The 18086-nt window shown below is 36.0% G+C and overlaps 1 protein-coding gene across 9 annotated transcripts in view; it reads left to right on the plus strand.

The window, feature by feature from the left end:
- Positions 1 to 18086, plus strand: part of GOLGA4 (golgin A4) — a 71211-nt gene that overhangs the window by 19109 nt on the left and 34016 nt on the right. For all 9 annotated transcript variants that reach the window (XM_084510800.1, XM_084510801.1, XM_084510793.1 and 6 more), the window contains 9 exons: positions 3796 to 3861; positions 4828 to 5142; positions 7846 to 7893; positions 8353 to 8409; positions 11160 to 11258; positions 11784 to 11922; positions 13303 to 13490; positions 14550 to 14633; positions 15449 to 15596. In XM_084510800.1, coding sequence (XP_084366926.1) covers positions 3796 to 3861; positions 4828 to 5142; positions 7846 to 7893; positions 8353 to 8409; positions 11160 to 11258; positions 11784 to 11922; positions 13303 to 13490; positions 14550 to 14633; positions 15449 to 15596 — 1144 coding nt within the window. The remainder of the gene's footprint in view (positions 1 to 3795; positions 3862 to 4827; positions 5143 to 7845; positions 7894 to 8352; positions 8410 to 11159; positions 11259 to 11783; positions 11923 to 13302; positions 13491 to 14549; positions 14634 to 15448; positions 15597 to 18086) is intronic.

The following is an 18086-nucleotide window of genomic DNA, read 5'->3' on the forward strand; positions in this document are numbered from 1 at the left end:
TTCATTAAAGCCATTGAAAGTCTTCCTCTTCATTTTATGTATGTCTGTGTCTATTTCAAGATAAATGGATATGACAAGCACTGAGATTAGTTTCTCTGCTTAAAAATTACGTGTCTTTTGCTGTTTACAGTGAAAGCCTCATGTCACTTACTACTAGTAGGTAGCAGGAAATTATTATCATACATAGGCACTGAAATTTGGCTACTTCTAATTGGTAACCTGTCTGCCCTTATTACAAGACTCGAATGTCTCTTCATTCTTGTTAGATTTCATTTTAAACATATACATTTCATTGTCTGGAAATGTTTGCATAGTGTACATGTGGAGAATCTCAGTGAGAAGAGAACAAGGGGAGTGGGGAAAAAGAAGCAGATATAGGGAGGAAAGCAGCCTTCCCATTTCTAGCATGCACATGCAAAGCTGTGTTATTCTGAGTATTGCCACAGAACTGGGATGGCATCTTTCATGTGCTTCTGAGCCATGACATTCCTGAGCACGTAATGATTCAAAACAGTATTTGAATTTTAGAGTCCCAAGTCATCCTCAACTCACGATTACCTTATTTTTTTAAAATTTAGCAAGTGCCTTTTTTGCTGGTCATGCAGAGGCTGAAAATGAAAAGACACTGAAAGCTATAACAGGATAGAAATTTGATAAGGAAATAGGCATAGTGTAACACATCATTCTGGGATTGTGTCTCAGGCTAAGCAAAATTGGGCTGAAACTGCTTAAAAAGGTGATCTGTGGAAAGTCTTCATATGTTGGGCTGTGCTTGCTACCTCCGAGCACAGATTCAGTACTAGTTCAGCCAGTCCTCCTGTTCTTGAGGTTGAGCTTTTTGATGAGGAGCAAAGTGGACATTCAGGCTGTGCTGACATCTGTAGTTTTGAAATAGTAGCTAGATTTATTTATCTTAGTTTAGGTATTTATCATATTCAAGGTCCAGTAATAGTTGCTGTCCTACAGATAAGATGAAGCTTTTTCTGCATGAACAGCAGTAAGCGTTTATAGGCTGTTTTTCATGATACTGCAAAATACCACTATTACAGTCGCATTCTGGAAAAAAACACATTTCTGTGAATGTTCTTATGTTGCCTTTGTATTCCCTTAGTATATACTTCAGTGACTGGAGTCACTGTCTCGCATATTTTTATTAAAAAAAACCTGCATAAACTGCAAATAATTCTAATGCGAGAATTATAGTTAATGTGTTACCAGTGTGTATTTAATAATGTTACCTGTAAAACTGATTTTGTTCTCTGAACTTCTTCAAAACTCTAGAGCTGTCCTCTCACAGTAAGATTTGGGGGAGGCAGGAGGAAGAGAATAGTGAGACAGAAGTTTATAAGGAAGACAAGTGCTAATTATATACAAATATTAATAATAATAAACAAACAAACAAAAAAACACAGGAAAGAAAATGTATACTAACCTCTTCGTCCTTCCAGAACTTACTCACAAATTTGCAGTACTTGAAGGAGGAGGGAGGAAGAGCAATAACGTGTTTTTAACTACAGACACTTTAGCTTTTGCTCTTTAGGCACATTAATTTATTTATTTATTTTACCTTAGAAAGAAATAAGGAGCTAAATTAGTTTTAATTTCAGCAATAGAGAAGTAAGGAAGCAGGAGTGTTGCTAGAATGCCATAATGTGTTCCTGTTAATTTTGAGCTCTGGTTTATACATTTTAATAACAGAAAGCAACCTTTTTATTAATACTTGTAGAAGTAGCTTCTCTCTGGATATAGATACAGTTGTTGTGTATGGTTAGTGGAGGAAAGACTTCTGTTTGTCTCCAGAAAGCCTGTTACTCTTCTGGTTTTAAGACTTTCAAGATGCCAGTGCTCTTTGCTCCTAGTTTCACTGAAACAACTCTTAGGGCTTATGAAAGGTTAGGGCTTTTAAGCTCCTCAAAGCCTCTTGAATCTATACTTATATATAGCAAGCTGTATTCATGCTTACCTTTCACTTTCTGGACACCAGCGTATGACCCTTTGCCCTAGAGTGCAGTGAGTTAGAATTGCAGGAGGCAGAGAAGTGTGATGGTCCAGGTTTTGTATTATATATAACCACCATGTCCTTCGTATATTTGCTAATGCAATAAATTGTAATTCTAAATCTAGGCTCTACTTTTGTGTACATAGACTGAAAGCAAAGATGTCGGCACAATGAAGAGGAAAACTTTAAATGTGGTGGCATTAGTTTTAGTTTTGAGATGGCATTTTTTAATTTTTGGGGTTCTTAACAGTTGAAAAAAATAGGATCCATGCTTTATGTATTTATAAATACCTTATTAGATTTAATACATCTAATTAATCTTGTGTTCTAAAATGTCTTAAATATTATTAAATTGTCCTTGTGAATTAGATATATAAACCCTAAACAGTTCCCTTTTGTTCTGTTTCTGGTAATCAGAATACATGATTGTTGAAAGATGTGCTTGTAGAAAGTCTGCAGTTCTTGGTCAAGTACATCTTTCTTTGTTAGCACTACTGTAATGCAGCAGGTGCCTTGTTACAAATTGTAAAGCAGAAAATAGTTTTTATTTGGATTACTGTTACAGTTAACTTCCCAGTTAAGAAATGAAAACAAATAATGCAGCCCAGAATAAAAGTGTAGGAGTGCTTTAGATTAAAAACCAGTAAGAGCTCTTAATCCACTAGAACTAAATCCACCACAACAATGTAGTGCAGAATGTAAACAGTATGCACAGTTTGCTCAAGCCAGGTGAAATGAAATTTCCAAATCCAAACAGACTCCTTATATGGTTCATAATTGCTCATTTTACCTAATCTGAGTCTGGATGGGTGACTGCTTGTTTCTCTGGCTTCCTTAACTGTCTGGATTTCTTTCTGTGTTATTTTAATACTTTCTTGAGTTTAGTCCATATCAAGCCTTCGATTTTACAGATTGCATATGAATTTCAAGGTACGTCTTGATTAAAAATAAAAACGTACATCACTTTTAACTGAATTCCTTAGTCTGTATCTCAGTGCTTTTCTTGGAAAAAAATGCATCCAAGATATTTTCTAGTGTTTTGCTACATCAGTCTGACCTGGCTTAAGCACTAGAAAACTGGATCTGTACAGGTTTGGAAGCACCTGAGCATAGGCAAAGCAGGACAGACAGACTGGGCACAGGAATGTCTGAAATCTATAATAAAAATAAAACTTATTTTCAGTTGACTTTTTTCCCTCCTTATTTGTGAGTGCAGAAAACTGTATGTGTCTAGTCTTGCACAGGATGTGTTTTCTGAAAGCCTAATGTTCTTCCTGTGAATGTTTGGAATCTTAAACAACAGGTTTTTATCTTTTTCATCTAAACCTCTTAAACAGTGTTTTTATCCAGGTAGTGTTTCTCCCCTCCCCCTGTTCTTAAATAGAGGGAGATAATGTGATTCCACTGATCCTCATGTCAGCTGTAAACAACACTGGTCATCAGTTTGTTGTTGGTGTTGTTTTTCCTGCTATCATTTAGGCTTTTTCTGGTGTTCCTTTGATTTGTGCGTAAATGTTACACAAATAATCATTTTGAATAATTAAGTTGGAGATGTCTGTATTTGCAGATGTCTCATACTAATCCATGCACACATAGCTGCTTTGTAGATCTCTATATTGCAGCAGTCTGTTTTGAATTTAACAAACTAGCTTGTTTGCATGAACACATCATAATAAACTTTTTAAAGAAAGTACTAAAAACACAGGCAAGAAAAAAACACAGATGCTGTTTGTAGGAGTCAGTGACTGATAGTCATTATAGTCTCTTCCTTCTAACTGTTGTTTTTCCTCCTCTAGAATTTACCCAAGCAACCAATTCCCAGATCTGCAGAAAACAATGGAAGTGAACCAGCCTCCCCACAGGTACCTATGGGGTTTTCGTTTTGTATTTCACTGCCATGTTACTAATTTAGCGTAAATGCCCAGTGTGTGCCTTCTTCCTGGAGTAGGGATGGATGACAAGTACTTTGGTATGTTTTAAGATGGTACTAAGATTGAAAAAATAGTAATTTCTAACTGAAGGAAAAGAACTGATAATCTTAAAATAAAGTCATCACTTGTGATAATGGTGGAAGCTATCCTTTCATACGTCTCAGAAATAAGTCCAATTTGCCAGAGTGGGATTAGCAGCATTTCCCAGCATGCGAGTTCCAGCATGGGCTACATCATTGGGTAGTGCTTTAAAATCACTTCCATAGCACCAGCACTGTATGCTACCATAGCATGGGCCCTTCTGTTTTAGTACAGCACAGGGACTTTAGTTGCATAAATCAACAATTGCATTTTATGTAAAAACTGTAAAGCCATTTAAAATAAAAAAGGACTGTTTAAGAATACATGCTAGAACTATTGTACAAGGACTTTTACAATAAATTTATTCTCTCAATCATAGGAAAAGATCTTTGTATCTTTGAGATAAATACAATCTTCTGTTTAATACATCAAGAAGTGAGTCACATTTATATCCTTTTTTTTTTTTTTTTTTTTTAATTTGGGACAAAAGTAAATACAACTATTTATTTCAGTTACATAGTCATTTTTTAACGGGGTTGCACAGGAGCAGATTCTTCCAGGAGCTTAAATCAGAGCTGTAGTCTATTGAATTTAGTTGCCATCTGAAACTGCCCACACCTGGCAGCTGCATGTCTGTTTTTTCTGCACAGGGAGATGACTCTCCTAAGGGAGTGGTAGCTCTTTGGTGTCACCTCTGTGGTGCTGTTGGGTAACGGTGGTTCCTTGGCCATGGCCTTGTCTCTGTTTCCCCAGCGTTAGTGTACCCGTCGGCCTCGAAGCAGCGCACAAGTAACTCCTTGCTTTGGGTTTTTGCAGCCAAGTGACACTCAGTCTTTCGCCCAGCGCCTTCAGCTCCGTGTGCCCTCCATGGAGTCATTGTTTCGAAGCCCAGTAAAAGAGTCCCTGTTCCGCTCTTCTTCTAAAGAGTCCCTGGTACGAACGCCCTCAAGAGATTCCCTGAATCGGCTGGACGTGGATGCAGCCGGTCCCACCTTCGATCCACCTTCTGACATCGAAAGCGAGACTGAGGAGGCCCCAGGAAATGCAGATAGCCTCAGCAAGGAACAGCTACTGCAGCGACTGCGCCGAATGGAGCGCAGCTTGGGCAACTACAGAGGAAAATATGCAGAGGTGGGTAATGTCACTGGATGGAGAGGGAGGGGAAAAATAAGACTAGTGTACTGCAGTAGTGGATAATCTTGTTTTCCTCTCTGGAACAAATGGGATCCTCTTATAGCTAGCAGGGACATTTAATTATAATTGTAAGTCTAGTTATTTTTGGCTTAGACAAGCCAAAGCTGTGCTGGTAATGCAGCACGGAAATGCTTCGCACAGAATTACAGAACGGTTGTGGTTGGAAGGGAGCTCTGGTGGCCATCTGGTCCAAACCCCTGCTCAAGCAGGAGACTATCTAGAGCAGCTTGCCTAGGACAACATCCAGATGGCTTCTGAAGATCTCCAAGGAGGGAGACTTCACAACCTTTTGGGGCAACCTGCACCAGTTCTCCATCACCCACACAGCACAAAAGTGCTTCCTGATGTTCAGACAGAACCTCTGGTGCTCCTGTGTGTGCCCACTGCCTCTGGTCCTTGCACTGTGCACCTCTGAAAAGAGCCTGGCTCCAGCTTCTTTACACTCTCCCTTCAGGTGTTTGTAGACATTGATAATACACCCCCTGAGCCTTCTACAGGATGAACAATCCCAGTTTCCTCAGCCTTTCCTCATTGGAGAGGTGCTCCAGTCCCTTGATCATCTTGGTGGTCCTTCCTTGGACTCTTTCCAGTATGTCCACGTCTCAATGTACTGAGGGCCCAGAACTCCAAGGTGCAGCCTCACCAATGCTGAGTAGAGGGGAAGGATTGCCCTCCCATGACCTGCTGGCAATGCTTTGCCTAATGCAGGCAAGACTACCCCTAGCCTTCTTAGCATTAAGGGCACATTGCTGACTCACGGGTCTGCTTTCCAGCTGGGTGGCCCCCAGCATGTACTGATGCCGAGGGTTGTTCCTACCTAAGTGCAGGACTTTGCATGTCCTCTTGTGGATTTTCATGAGTTTCTTGTCAGCCCACTTCTCCAGCCTGTCCAAGTCCTTCCTTTTGTTCTCTTGTTTGTAAATAATTCCACGCTGTCAGCAACAGAGATTAGCTGCAGGTTACTTGTGTGAGTGGTGTCCTCGGATATCAGTCCAGGAGGGTTTCTGCTGGAAGTCCTGTACTTGGGGCTGGAGTTTAGGACGGTGCTGAGTGTGACCTGTGCTGACGTGATGGCAAATTTACTTTGCTTCTCAAACTTGAAGTACATCTACACTGTGTATTTCACTGCATGCATGTGTCATAGACAGGTGTTTTGTTTTCAGTAATTCAGTTCTGCTCCCCTTAACTTCCAAGTATTCCTATTTATATTTGTCTACTTATCTTATCTGGAAAAGAAAAGCTTTTGAAGTTTATTGTATTTTGTTTTATTTTGTTTTATTTTGTTTTATTTTATTTTATTTTATTTTATTTTATTTTATTTTATTTTATTTTATTTTATTTTATTTTATTTTATTTTATTTTTTTTTTTTTTTAAAGTATTTTGGCTATTGGTGTCAGAATCTATGGAATCTATGGCATGTATATGTCAATTACATTGTTCAACATGTATTTAAAAAAAAACTCTTCCATTAATTCATTAATTTTTGACTCCCATTAGTTTTTCACTATCTTCCTACTAGTATAATAAGGTGTATTTTTTAAAAGTTTATGTAAACTGTGTTGCTTAGTTGAACATTCTCCAGTTTGTAGATTAACTTTCTCCATCAAAAGGACTTTTTTATTTGTGAGTTTTTCCATTTCTTTGGATTCAGTTTAAAAACTTGTTTTGCTAGAGCTTGGAAGAAAGGTGTTTGAACATATAGTGAGAATTGAAGATTTAATTTTTTTTCATTAAAGAAGAATGCAGTTAGCATCTCAAGAATATGGTATAGGAAACCATCCATGGTAGTTTTAGTTTTCTTTTAAGTGTAAAGTAAGTATGATTCTGAAATGAAAAGTAGCCTTGAATTCTGAAAAATCTTAATTTATTTTCAATAACATTTTGAAGATATGTGGTAACTTAGAGATTTCTGGTTTTGGTGTTTTGCATTTGTTTTCCTTTTTTTTTTTCCCCAGTAATTAGAAAAGGGTGTATTCCAGTTCCAAGTGCCATAGTGCTACTTCAGCTTTGCACAACTTACGCAATTGTGATCAAATTTTTAATTAAACTAAATTGTGCAGTTACTCATGAAGTTCTTCTGTCAGCTTACAATGAGAAATATTGCTCATTCCCAGTCTTTCTTTGTCTACTGAGTATATGCAAAGCACATGGAATGAGAACATTCACTGTTACACAAACCTTTTATTTGCTAGAGTTGTAAATGTATTTTTTAATGTATAATCACTTTAAAATTAAATTTAAAGTCTCTGGGATGTATACCATTTAAAAATGTACATCCCTCTAGGGTAATTCTCTAGGTTGTAACTTTCTGATGTAGTTGTTTTTAGACTGCCTGCACTAAATCATGAGAGTTCTCAGAGGTACTTTCAGTGAAGGTAGAACTGTGCATGAATGCTGTGTTGCCTAATTATTTTGTCATGTTTATTTTATTTAGCACATTGGAGATATTTTATAAATGAAAAACAAAAGCACAAAAAACAATTGCACAAGACAGTTGCTTTCATATGCTTCTGTCGGAAGAGCTTTCTCAAGTGAAGTGAGGAGTTTAAAAAAGCAGATAGTGATACAACTAAGCAAATTTATTTTGACTGCTATAAGCGAATGCATTATCATCATTATATCTGATTTCTGTATTTTAGCTAGTGTCAGCTTATCAAGTTATCCAACGAGAGAAGAAGAAGCTACAGGTAAGCATTCCTATTCATTTTCTATTACCTGAATGCTTTTCTGAATTTTATCTGAAAATGTATAGTGCAATTACAGATTTAACTTTCAGTCTATTGTGTATGTACATATGTGTATGTGTGTAGGTATATGCTTATATGTTCTTGTATATTTTTTATCTAAACAAAAATAAACAAAAGACTCTCTCTTAGCTTGGCATCCTTAAAAATCCCAGATAATACTGGTTTGTCCAAACAACTGTGAAGCTATTGTACTCCTGCATTTTTGATTGCATCAGCTGAATTCAGGTGATGGATTGACATTCCACAGTTGGCAGTTTTGCTAATACTTACACATCAAGTTTGACTGTAAAGAGAAATACAAACATATTAATTCTTCTACTGAAACATAATTTTGTGAGTTTATTTACACTTTGTATCTAAAGCTATATTTAACACACATTGTATTTATTCCTTTTTAAGGGCATTCTGAGTCAAAGTCAGGATAAAGCACTTCGCAGAATTGGAGAACTGAGAGAGGTAACTTCCTTTATTGGTTGAATGTTTACTTTCATAGCATACATACAGAGGATCTTTCTCTGCCTAGCTTTTGATTTTTAAATTCATTTTGCAAAATATTTTCTATTGCACAGCAGGGGGTTTTACCACTTGTTTCCATTACCTTACATGGGATTGTTTCTCTGGCTTGTTTCCCATTCAGCAGCTTATTGTCACAATCTAAGAGCAGTTCATAGTACCAACTGAACTGCCTTTCTGTTCACTGTGAAATAGATAGAAATGCGCATGTTTTTTCCAGTGTTGTTGGGCCCAGCAGTTCAGTACTGTTCAGTAGAACAGTAGAACACTGAAGAAGACTGCAACTAGAATGCAACTTCTAGCTTTTCTGGTATTGAGAAATGCTAATGTTAGGCAAATACAAGTAACAAGCACTTTTTATAAGCTTTTGTGTCTGTCAGGTTCACTGGTTTCTTTGCTGGTTTGTTCTATTTCTTTTTTTTTTTTTCTTTTTTTTTTTTAAGGATAAAAGTAATTTTAAAAATACCCACAGCATTAGTGACTTGTCAATATTTTTTTTCCAGTTTGCTACAAGTCAAATGTAAGAAATGCATTCTGCATTAAGTGTATGACTATATGTTCCACTAGATTTAGCTTTTCAGTGTTTTAGTACTTAGATATAGATCTTCCAAACTTTACTACAACAGAATTAAAGCATTTTTATTAGGAAAAGGGTTGCATGTGTGCGTACTTATCTTTTTACTCCTTTTGTCATAGCCTTTCGGATTAGAGAAAGATGTATTTGATGTAAATCTATATATATAAACAATACTTATAGAAGTTAAAAATATATATATGGTATAGAATTTATTTATTTTCCTTGTAATTCTTGTAGATTAAAAGATTCCTTCAAATTTAAGACTTAAATTCTTTTATATTGATTGAAAATCTTCAAAACTTAGTTCTTTGGTCTTCTGGAAGACCAAATATAAGTAAACACTAAGTAAAACAGACTTAAAATTACAAATAAAGAAAGAAATTACAACTAAAATGGGAAGTTTCCACTGTGGAAGCTACAGTGTTATAAAATTCATTATTCATTGCTGTAACCACTCATTATCAGAGGCTACTGTATAAAAAAAATAGAAGTTTTCTTCATCATGCACTCTGTTCTTCCAATAAATGAGTTGAGTAAGACAAGTTTCTTCTAAGAGGGTCGTGTTAGAATAAGTTAAGTTTCAATGTGAATAGTCTTTCGAAATAAATGTTTCTTCTGCTTACATTAGTATTTTCTTATTAAGAATAATTCTTCAGTGGCAGTCCTTGGTGTTTTGCATCTCTGACAGCAGTCAGAAAGGACTGTTGCATGTAAGGAGGACCTTTCCAGTGTTTTTTAGTATTTTTTTTTTTGTTTTTTTTTTTTTTTCTCTCAGAAAATCTCTTTGGCTGTTGTTGCACTGAACTTCTTTGCTTTGGAAAGAATTGCTTCTAAAGCTCAGAAGCATGAGAAAGAAGTGTGATCATTAGCTATGGAGAACCAGATACAGTGCAGGGTTAAAAAGTGGACGTAGTTACTTGAGAAGCAAGAGGAACAGTTTTCCCAGAAGATGCCTTGCAGCTCTGTCCCTCCAACGTGTGGCTGGGCTCTCAACGTGTGGTTAGCTCTCTCAGCTGCGGGACACAAGCTGGGATTCGCTGCTGGAAGCAAGGCATAGGGCATAGGCAGCAGGAGATGATGAAAGTGGTATTCAAAGTTGGATGGAAGCAAAGCAGGAGGCATCCAGTGCCCCATGTTTTGTCTCTTGCTTGCTTTTTCATCCTTTCTTTGTGCTTTCTGTCATCCTTTGTGTTTGCCTGGCTAACAGAACCCATATATAGAGGTGGCACTTGCCTTTATACAAGCAACCTTTGCAGAATAATCAATATGGAAGTGTTGGCTTTCTGGGGTAAATATTCCTGTGAAAGACACATGGATGAAGTAAATTAAAAAGTACAAATATGGAAAATGATTTACAGTGCATGCATAAAACATATGGTGCTGATTCTCTTACTATGAAGTTGAATGTGAGTTAATTCAACATTTAAATATCTTTTTTTCTAACAACTAATTATTTAAATAAATAAGTAAACTTTAAAAGCATAGTAAGTAAACAGAAGAAACCCTCTTGATACAGTAATTTATAAAATCATGTAGATATTACCAATGCATTTAGGTTACATCTATATGTTTCTAAAGGTGTTCAGCCAAATGAATGCAATGAAGTAGCAAGTAAAAAATTTTTTTTGAAGTTGTTTAGCATTCTCTATCTCATTTGAGACACCTTTCAGGAACAAAAAAACAACTTTCTGTTGTTACAAATGGCGTTTGTCACATTTAGAATACTAGCATATTGAATGAGCATAAAGAAAATTTACAGTTCTGCTGTTTATGTTGATTTAATCTGATGATGAAATAAAGAATCTAGTTTACCTAAGTGCAACTATCAATTTCCAATGTTTGTGTGGAAGACAGTTTTCAGAAACAAGCTTGAAGTGATCATGACACAAAGTTATTTTTAGGAAGGAGGAATCTTTGATAATGGATTAGATCTAGTCTCTTACTATTTTAATGCTGGTAATAGAATTAAATTGTTGTATAGTAAAAGAAATGATTATGATTGTGTTCCGGAGACATAATTGCAATGAAGTATTTTTAATATTTTATAATATATAGGTAAGCTTTTTAAATTCACATTTCAATTTTCATCTGAGACACATTTTTTAATGATTCTTAGGAGCTCCAGATGGATCAACAGGCTAAGAAACATCTTCAGGAGGAATTTGATGCTTCCTTGGAAGAAAAAGATCAACTTATTAGTGTCTTGCAAACTCAGGTAAAACACCTTACCAAAGAGATGTTTTTGAAAACTGCTCTTTCCAAATATTTTTTATGAATTACAGTATTTCCCATATTTTGTGTCCATGCGTTATTATAAATGCTACTATGTTTTAAGGCTTCTTCAGAATTTATGATTTTCTAGAAATTAAGTGCGTCTTTATAGTAGAGAATACCATTGTATAATCTTACTCTTACTAAATACAATTTTTTGATCTGCACCTAAATACCTTTTCAATATCTTTGTTATCAAGAAATAACATGAGCAGATGTTTGAGCTAAAAATGCTTTTACAAAATTGGTTTTGTTTAAATGGTCTTCATTGTTTCTCCGCACATAATTGTGCTTTTTTTTTTTTTTTTTTTTTTTTTAACTTGGAAACATAATTGTGATTTTAAAAAATGCTAAAAATATTCAGACAGATTTTTCCTTTACTTGCTGACAGGAATAGCTCTCGTTAGTGTTGAGGATGGAAGTACAATCTTAGAATCCTTACATTTTTAACAAAGAGTATTTTCTTTAGGTATCGTTGCTGAAACAGAGGTTACTGAATGGTCAGATGGGCACTGAATTACCTGATCCAAATATCCAGTCTGACCCACAAGTTCAAAGCCCAACAAAAGAAATCAGTACAGAAAATATTGCAGAACCAGGAAGCAATGGTAGGTATTGGGGCTGATTTTAAGAGATCTTGAATTCTGGGGAATAAGCCTACTATTATTTGTGATGGATATATATGGATATAATAGTACTCAAGGCACGATACATTATAGTAATGATATGTTTTCTAGAAGGGGACAGTTTTTCTAGAAACAGAATGGCACCTGGTAGACATGATAACCTTTCAAAGATGCTTAATTTCCATAAAAATTAAAATCTGGTCCATCTTGCCTTAATAGCAATAATTCTGTTTTAGGTATTGCTGTTGCCAGTAGAGGTTGTTACTGTCCCCACTTAATATTAAGGTTTTTTGTCTGGTAAGCAAGGAACTATCCCCAGAGTTTAGAGGATACCAGTTGCCAGTATGTCTCTTTTTATGTGCTTTTTCCAGAGAAGGTAAAAGTAAAGATCAATTTTCATATTCGTGCTATTGAATAATCTCTTTTAAGTGTTCCTCTCATAAGGAGGTTATCTGAGCAAGGGGAGTCCCAGTATTGTTTAAATTTGATTACTGAGCCTGGGATATTGTGCTGTTGGGATACAATGAAAGTACTGTTCATTGGTATCCTAAATAAAAGTTGGGGTTCAGACAGAGATATACATACATCTTGAAGTAATTGTTCAGGATCTGCTGTGATTTTTTTGCATTCGGACAATATGTGAGATTGGAGCGTAGATTCTTCTTATCCAATGTTGTGCCTTTTGTAGTGCTTATGAAATAATGTTAACTATCTAGTCTCCAGGAATCAGCATTCGGATGTGCTGGAATCTGCTTCAGGATTATAGTGTGTGAGACATACAGTCTAAAAATGAAAGTCTGTGAATGTCTGATCCTATTTTCAGATCATCAGGGCAGAACACACAGTAAGATACAGGGAAGGGTACAGCATAAAAAGACACTGAACTTGACCTTTTTCCTGCCTAATTCAGTATTGCCAACCTGGGTATATAAAAATTGTCATACCCAACACTGTGAAAAGAGGAGTCTGTTTGCCTCATAACTGGGAGATGTGATCTGTTTTGCTTAGCATTTTTCCCTCCACTTGTGAATATTCACCTAGTGGCAGCGGACAGGTTTATAAATCTTGGTAACTTTTCAGTCTCGTGGAAAACCTTGTTGAGTAATAGTTTGTTTTTTGCTGCTTGTATAATAGCTGGGGCTTTGTGAAATAATTTGGGATTAAAGACTGTATTTGCCATCCTGTGTGTGTGTGTGTGAACGTTTCTGTCTGGACCTGAAATGCAGTTGTAATAGTCACTAGGAAGTTCTGCAGACTTTGCACAACTTTAGAGAGCTGTCAGTCTCACACCGTGTGAATGATGAAAGCAGATCTGCATTTGGAAAAAGTGTGCACATGATAATGTTGGTATGTTGTCTGTAGAGGGTAATGAAGATTCTGTTAAAACACTGGAAACTCTTAATCAGAGGGTGAAGCGCCAAGAGAACTTGCTGCAGCGCTGTAAGGAGATGATTCGGTCACACAAAGAGCGCTGTGCCCAGCTAACCAACGAGAAGGAGGCGCTTCAGGAGCAATTAGAAGAGAGACTTCAGGAGCTAGAGAAAATGAAGGTAAAATGCTCTTAACTTTATGGGTAGCTACCAGAACAGTGTAAGAATTCCAGTATTTGCAGAATGTATACGACAAGTCATTAAAGCACAAACCATCACAAGAAACCATAACTTCTTTGGTGCAAAGAAGGTGCAAAACCAGCCTGGAATGAACATGTAGAGCAATTTTTCAAAAAGTTGTAGAGAAGAACATGAAATCTTACCATATGAATAACCACTAAAATGGTATCAGGAAAAAAAGTAAATGGGGGAAGGTGAGGGGGAAGGAAAGACTGTCTGGCAGAGAAGACAGGACGTGAGAAAAGTGAGAGGCATCAGCTGTGTAAATGAATAGAAAACAGAAAGGAAGGATAGTGGAAAACACAATATAGTGAAGGTGAGGTACAAATTAAAGGTAAATGCAGTGCCAAAGCTAAATTAAGACTTTGCTCAGTTTTCCTTTTAAGGCCATTCACGCTGAGTTGTGAAGTAGAAGTAAGGTGGCTGATAGTAATGGAAGTATGAGAAGTACAGCTGTACTCGGCTTTAGTGCAGGAAAACAGTTGCTCTTCTCTTGGTCTATGAGCGTTAGCCCAGTTTGAAAGAGCTCAAGTGCTTCAAGCACTTTTCAGAATTTTCAGAACAAGAACAGATAAAATGCTGCATTGCTGAGATTCCTTTGTAAGCCAAGATGGAGGTAGAAAAGCAGATACCTTATGCATGTTCTTGCCCAGTTTACTCTATCAACTCTGTTCACAAGAGAATCTGCGCCTTCAGATACCTGAATTGTAATGCAATCTATGGGGCAATCTAGCACTGGGAGATTTAGAAGTAATTTCAAGCTGCCTACTTTGATTTTGGTGGTCTTCCTCCTCACGTCTACCTCTGAGGCATAGTACAGGGTCTCATTCCTAGCCTGCTTCATGTTTTTAATGTAACAACAGCTTTGTTGGTCATGGACCAATAATCTATGATTCTTTTTTAAAGCAGAGCCTAAACTGCTTGTCAGAAGCTATTTTCTTACTCCTGGTGACATTTTAAACTCTTGTGATTGGTGGTTTGTTGGTTTTTTTTTTTTAGGACCTCCACATGGCTGAGAAGACTAAACTGATTACACAGCTGCGTGATGCGAAGAACTTGATTGAGCAGCTAGAACAAGACAAGGTAAACTAGGAAGATTTTTTCTTTAAACTGTAGTTTTGGAAGAAGATTGGTTAAACTCTGAAAAATGTCTGACTTTCTGGTATTAGAAACTGTTCTCAGTTACCTAGTTTGGTTTAGTTTACATCCAATTTCAACAAGCAAATAATTTAAGCTACTTGAGAATTCTATTATATAGATACTTTAGCATGTTCATCTCTTAGGTTGTACTTAATACTGCAAGAATATGTTATATAGGATGTAATTTGAAAAGGCATAATGATAAGTGGACTAGTGGTTACCTCAATGCAAGATTTTAAAAGTAAAACCTAATGAAGATGAGATAAAATGGAAGGGAATTAAATGCCCAGTTCCAGTTTGTCATTTTTTGTTGCTTACAAGATTTTTTGTCACAGTTGTTACTTAGAGTAACTTCTGGTAGTGTAACAAGCAACACGACTAACTCATCATCTGTGCATGCTCTCTGAGGAGAAGTAGACATGCAACAGTGCTTTCTTTTAGTTTGGGTTTGTTTATAGAATGCATATTTCAAATAAAAGAATCTGTTCCAGGAAAAGAAAATTTTCTGATGGTCCTTGTTCCTTGGAGGAGTTCTTTTCATCACTAGATAAACTTTGCTTATTCATCAAAATAGTCCCTATTCTTACCATCTTTTTATTATCACTTTGTGTTTTCTGACAGAAAAATACCATGATTTCCAACGTAGCAATAGTGGAGTAAAGTGTATTTCTGACAAGGAGTGTGTCCTGGCTTGAAGTTGTTTTTGATATGCATTTTATATGTTTGTTAGCTTTTTATCACAAGGACCTTTTCCACAGGGCATGGTAATTGCAGAGACAAAGCGACAAATGCACGAAACATTGGAAATGAAGGAAGAAGAGGTAGCTCAGTTGCGTGCTCGGATCAAACAAATAACTACAAAAGGCGAGGAATTAAAAGAACAGAAAGAAAAGTCTGAAAAAGCTGGTAAGAAATTCTGGAGATTATTAGCTTTCACATTGAACACGATGATGCTTCAGCATGGTCTTTATGCAGTTTTTCATCAGTTGTTGTTTGGAATGGATATTATAACATGCTTTTTTTCTGAATGTTCTGCCATATCACCCCTACTAACATTATTACTAACTTCATTTCCGACCACCAGTTTGAGTGTTTTGTGTGATACTCTGCTCTAAGTTCAACTGTAGTGAGGAGGGCAACCGCTGAAGAAGCTATACCCTCTTTGTGTAGGAGAAAATATTGATACAGTATTGCATTGGTGTAATTTCAGGAGGAAAACTTTGGAAAGACGATTTTTAAAAATGAATTATCATAATAATGCCATCTGTATTTGATACAAAAAGCAGCGATGAGTGCATAAGAGCTTGGTAAGAGCTAGAGACAGAAGGATGTGTTACAACCATAATAAGCATTTTCTTTTGATAAGTGTAGTGGAAGCATTTCTGCCTTTTTTTTTTCCTTAGTGAAACAGCAATGATACTTTTGTTTCAGGCTTGGAACCTAGTGTTTATACAGCTATTACATAATTAAGTTTGCTTTTGTTGGAAATTTGATAACATAAATGGTATGCTTGTAGTCAGCCCCCCACTTAGTTTTTTAAACATAATGAAAACTGTTCTGCACTGTATCTATAAGTATTCTTATAGAAGCATTTAATTTGTTCTCATAAGCATTTAGGGTGAGTTCACTGTCTTGGCAGAAGCTAAGATGTGGTTAGTTTGCATAAAACATGCATTATGCTATTTTTTTCTATAAAAAGTATTGAGAAGCTCTAACCATACACTTCATAGCAGTTTATTTTGAATCTGTAAATTAGGCCAGAATGTCCAATTTTAGAGATTAGTTTGTCTGGTGAGTTCATTTTGCTGTAATGCAGAAGAACAAATTTAACTTCCAAAACCAGCAAAGGAAATACACAGGGTGTTCACAGAGAGGACACTTGAACACCCTATGAAAATAACAAACAATATAACAAAACAAATAAAAAAAATAACAAACAAAATAACAAACTCTTTTCCCTTCAGGTTGCATGTGCATTTTTAGCTTTGGAAAATGCATATTTCAGAAATCAGTAATTCTTTTGCTGAAGTTGGATTTTGTTCACTTCTTGGAGACTAGAAAGCTTTTCTTCAAGATATTGTCTTTAAAAATAAATTCTTCAGTATCATTGTAGTGCTTCTGTAGGTACAAAGTTACTGCTGTTGTTGTCTGAACTACAGCAGCTTTTGAAGTGGTAGAAACCTCTAATTAGGAAGTAATATCTACATGCACTTGTTAATAATGTGATTTCCTCTGGTTTACGTAACTGGAAACTGAAAGTAGGTTAAAAATGATGCTCTGGCTACCTAGAAAACTTAGTTATTGTAGTGACAAGTAATTTCACTAATGAATAATGTATTAAATACTTTGCACTGTACAAAGAGGAGGTTTGTGTGTTAAACATTTCTCGTTGTTATTTTAAGTGCTTCTGGTAATGTTTATGGTGCATAAGTGTCCACTTTACCTTTAATTCCTTATTTCAGCACTCTGTTAAGCATACATGTGTGGATATTGGAACCCTCGGAAAATTTGTTAATACAACTTCTAAGATAGGCAAAATTGTAAGGTGACCTGTTAGGTTGTCTTATGTGTTCTAAAAAAGTTGTGGTACACAACTGAAATAGAACTTAGTACAGCTGAAACAGTTCTTCTGCCATCTGAGAAAACCACCATGAATATTGGGAGAGCTTGGAATTACTTCTGGGTCACAGCCCTTGATTTTCACCAGTCCTAAGAAATGATGGTTTCATGTATTTGAGTTCAGCATATCTCATGTTTCTTGGCTAGTTAATGTAAGTGATTTTTAATTCTAGACTTTTTTTCTAGATTATGATTCAGTGAAGAATTTACCTTGTGGAATAAAGAGTTTATAGACATGTTAAATTTTACTAATGGCAAAATAAAGATAAGCGTAATACCCTTATACTTGGCACTTACTTCATCATAGTGGCATAATTTGGCTAAAAAATTGTATATTTTGTGGCCACTTCATATTTTGAATTAGTGTTACATATCTGGCTTTTTTTTCTGTGTGATGAAGTGACTTTGCTGAAAAGCACCAGTGTTTGAATTATTACAAGTAGGAATTGTGACAGCTCAATGTTTCTGCATTTCTGTGTGCTGAAATAATAAAAAGATATGTATGCTTATTTTGTGCATGATATGTAAACTGTAACCGAGTCTCCCAGGTAATGTTGCAGTTCAGTTTTTTGTAGTTAGAGATGCATTATATTGAAATCTCACAGAGCATCTTGTTTTTGTGCATCCACACATGCCAATAAGTGAATCATGGTGCCTTTCCCAAGCCTTGTATGAACAGGACTGGGGTAAGGGCTCTTTTTTCTTACATCAAACATTGGGTGCTTGGGCTGGGCTCTAAAAAGTAAATTATGTGTTTCTCAGGCAATGGCAGTTCTT

This window comes from Aythya ferina (genome assembly GCF_964211825.1).
Source record: "Aythya ferina genome assembly, chromosome: 2".
Lineage (NCBI taxonomy): Eukaryota > Metazoa > Chordata > Aves > Anseriformes > Anatidae > Aythya > Aythya ferina.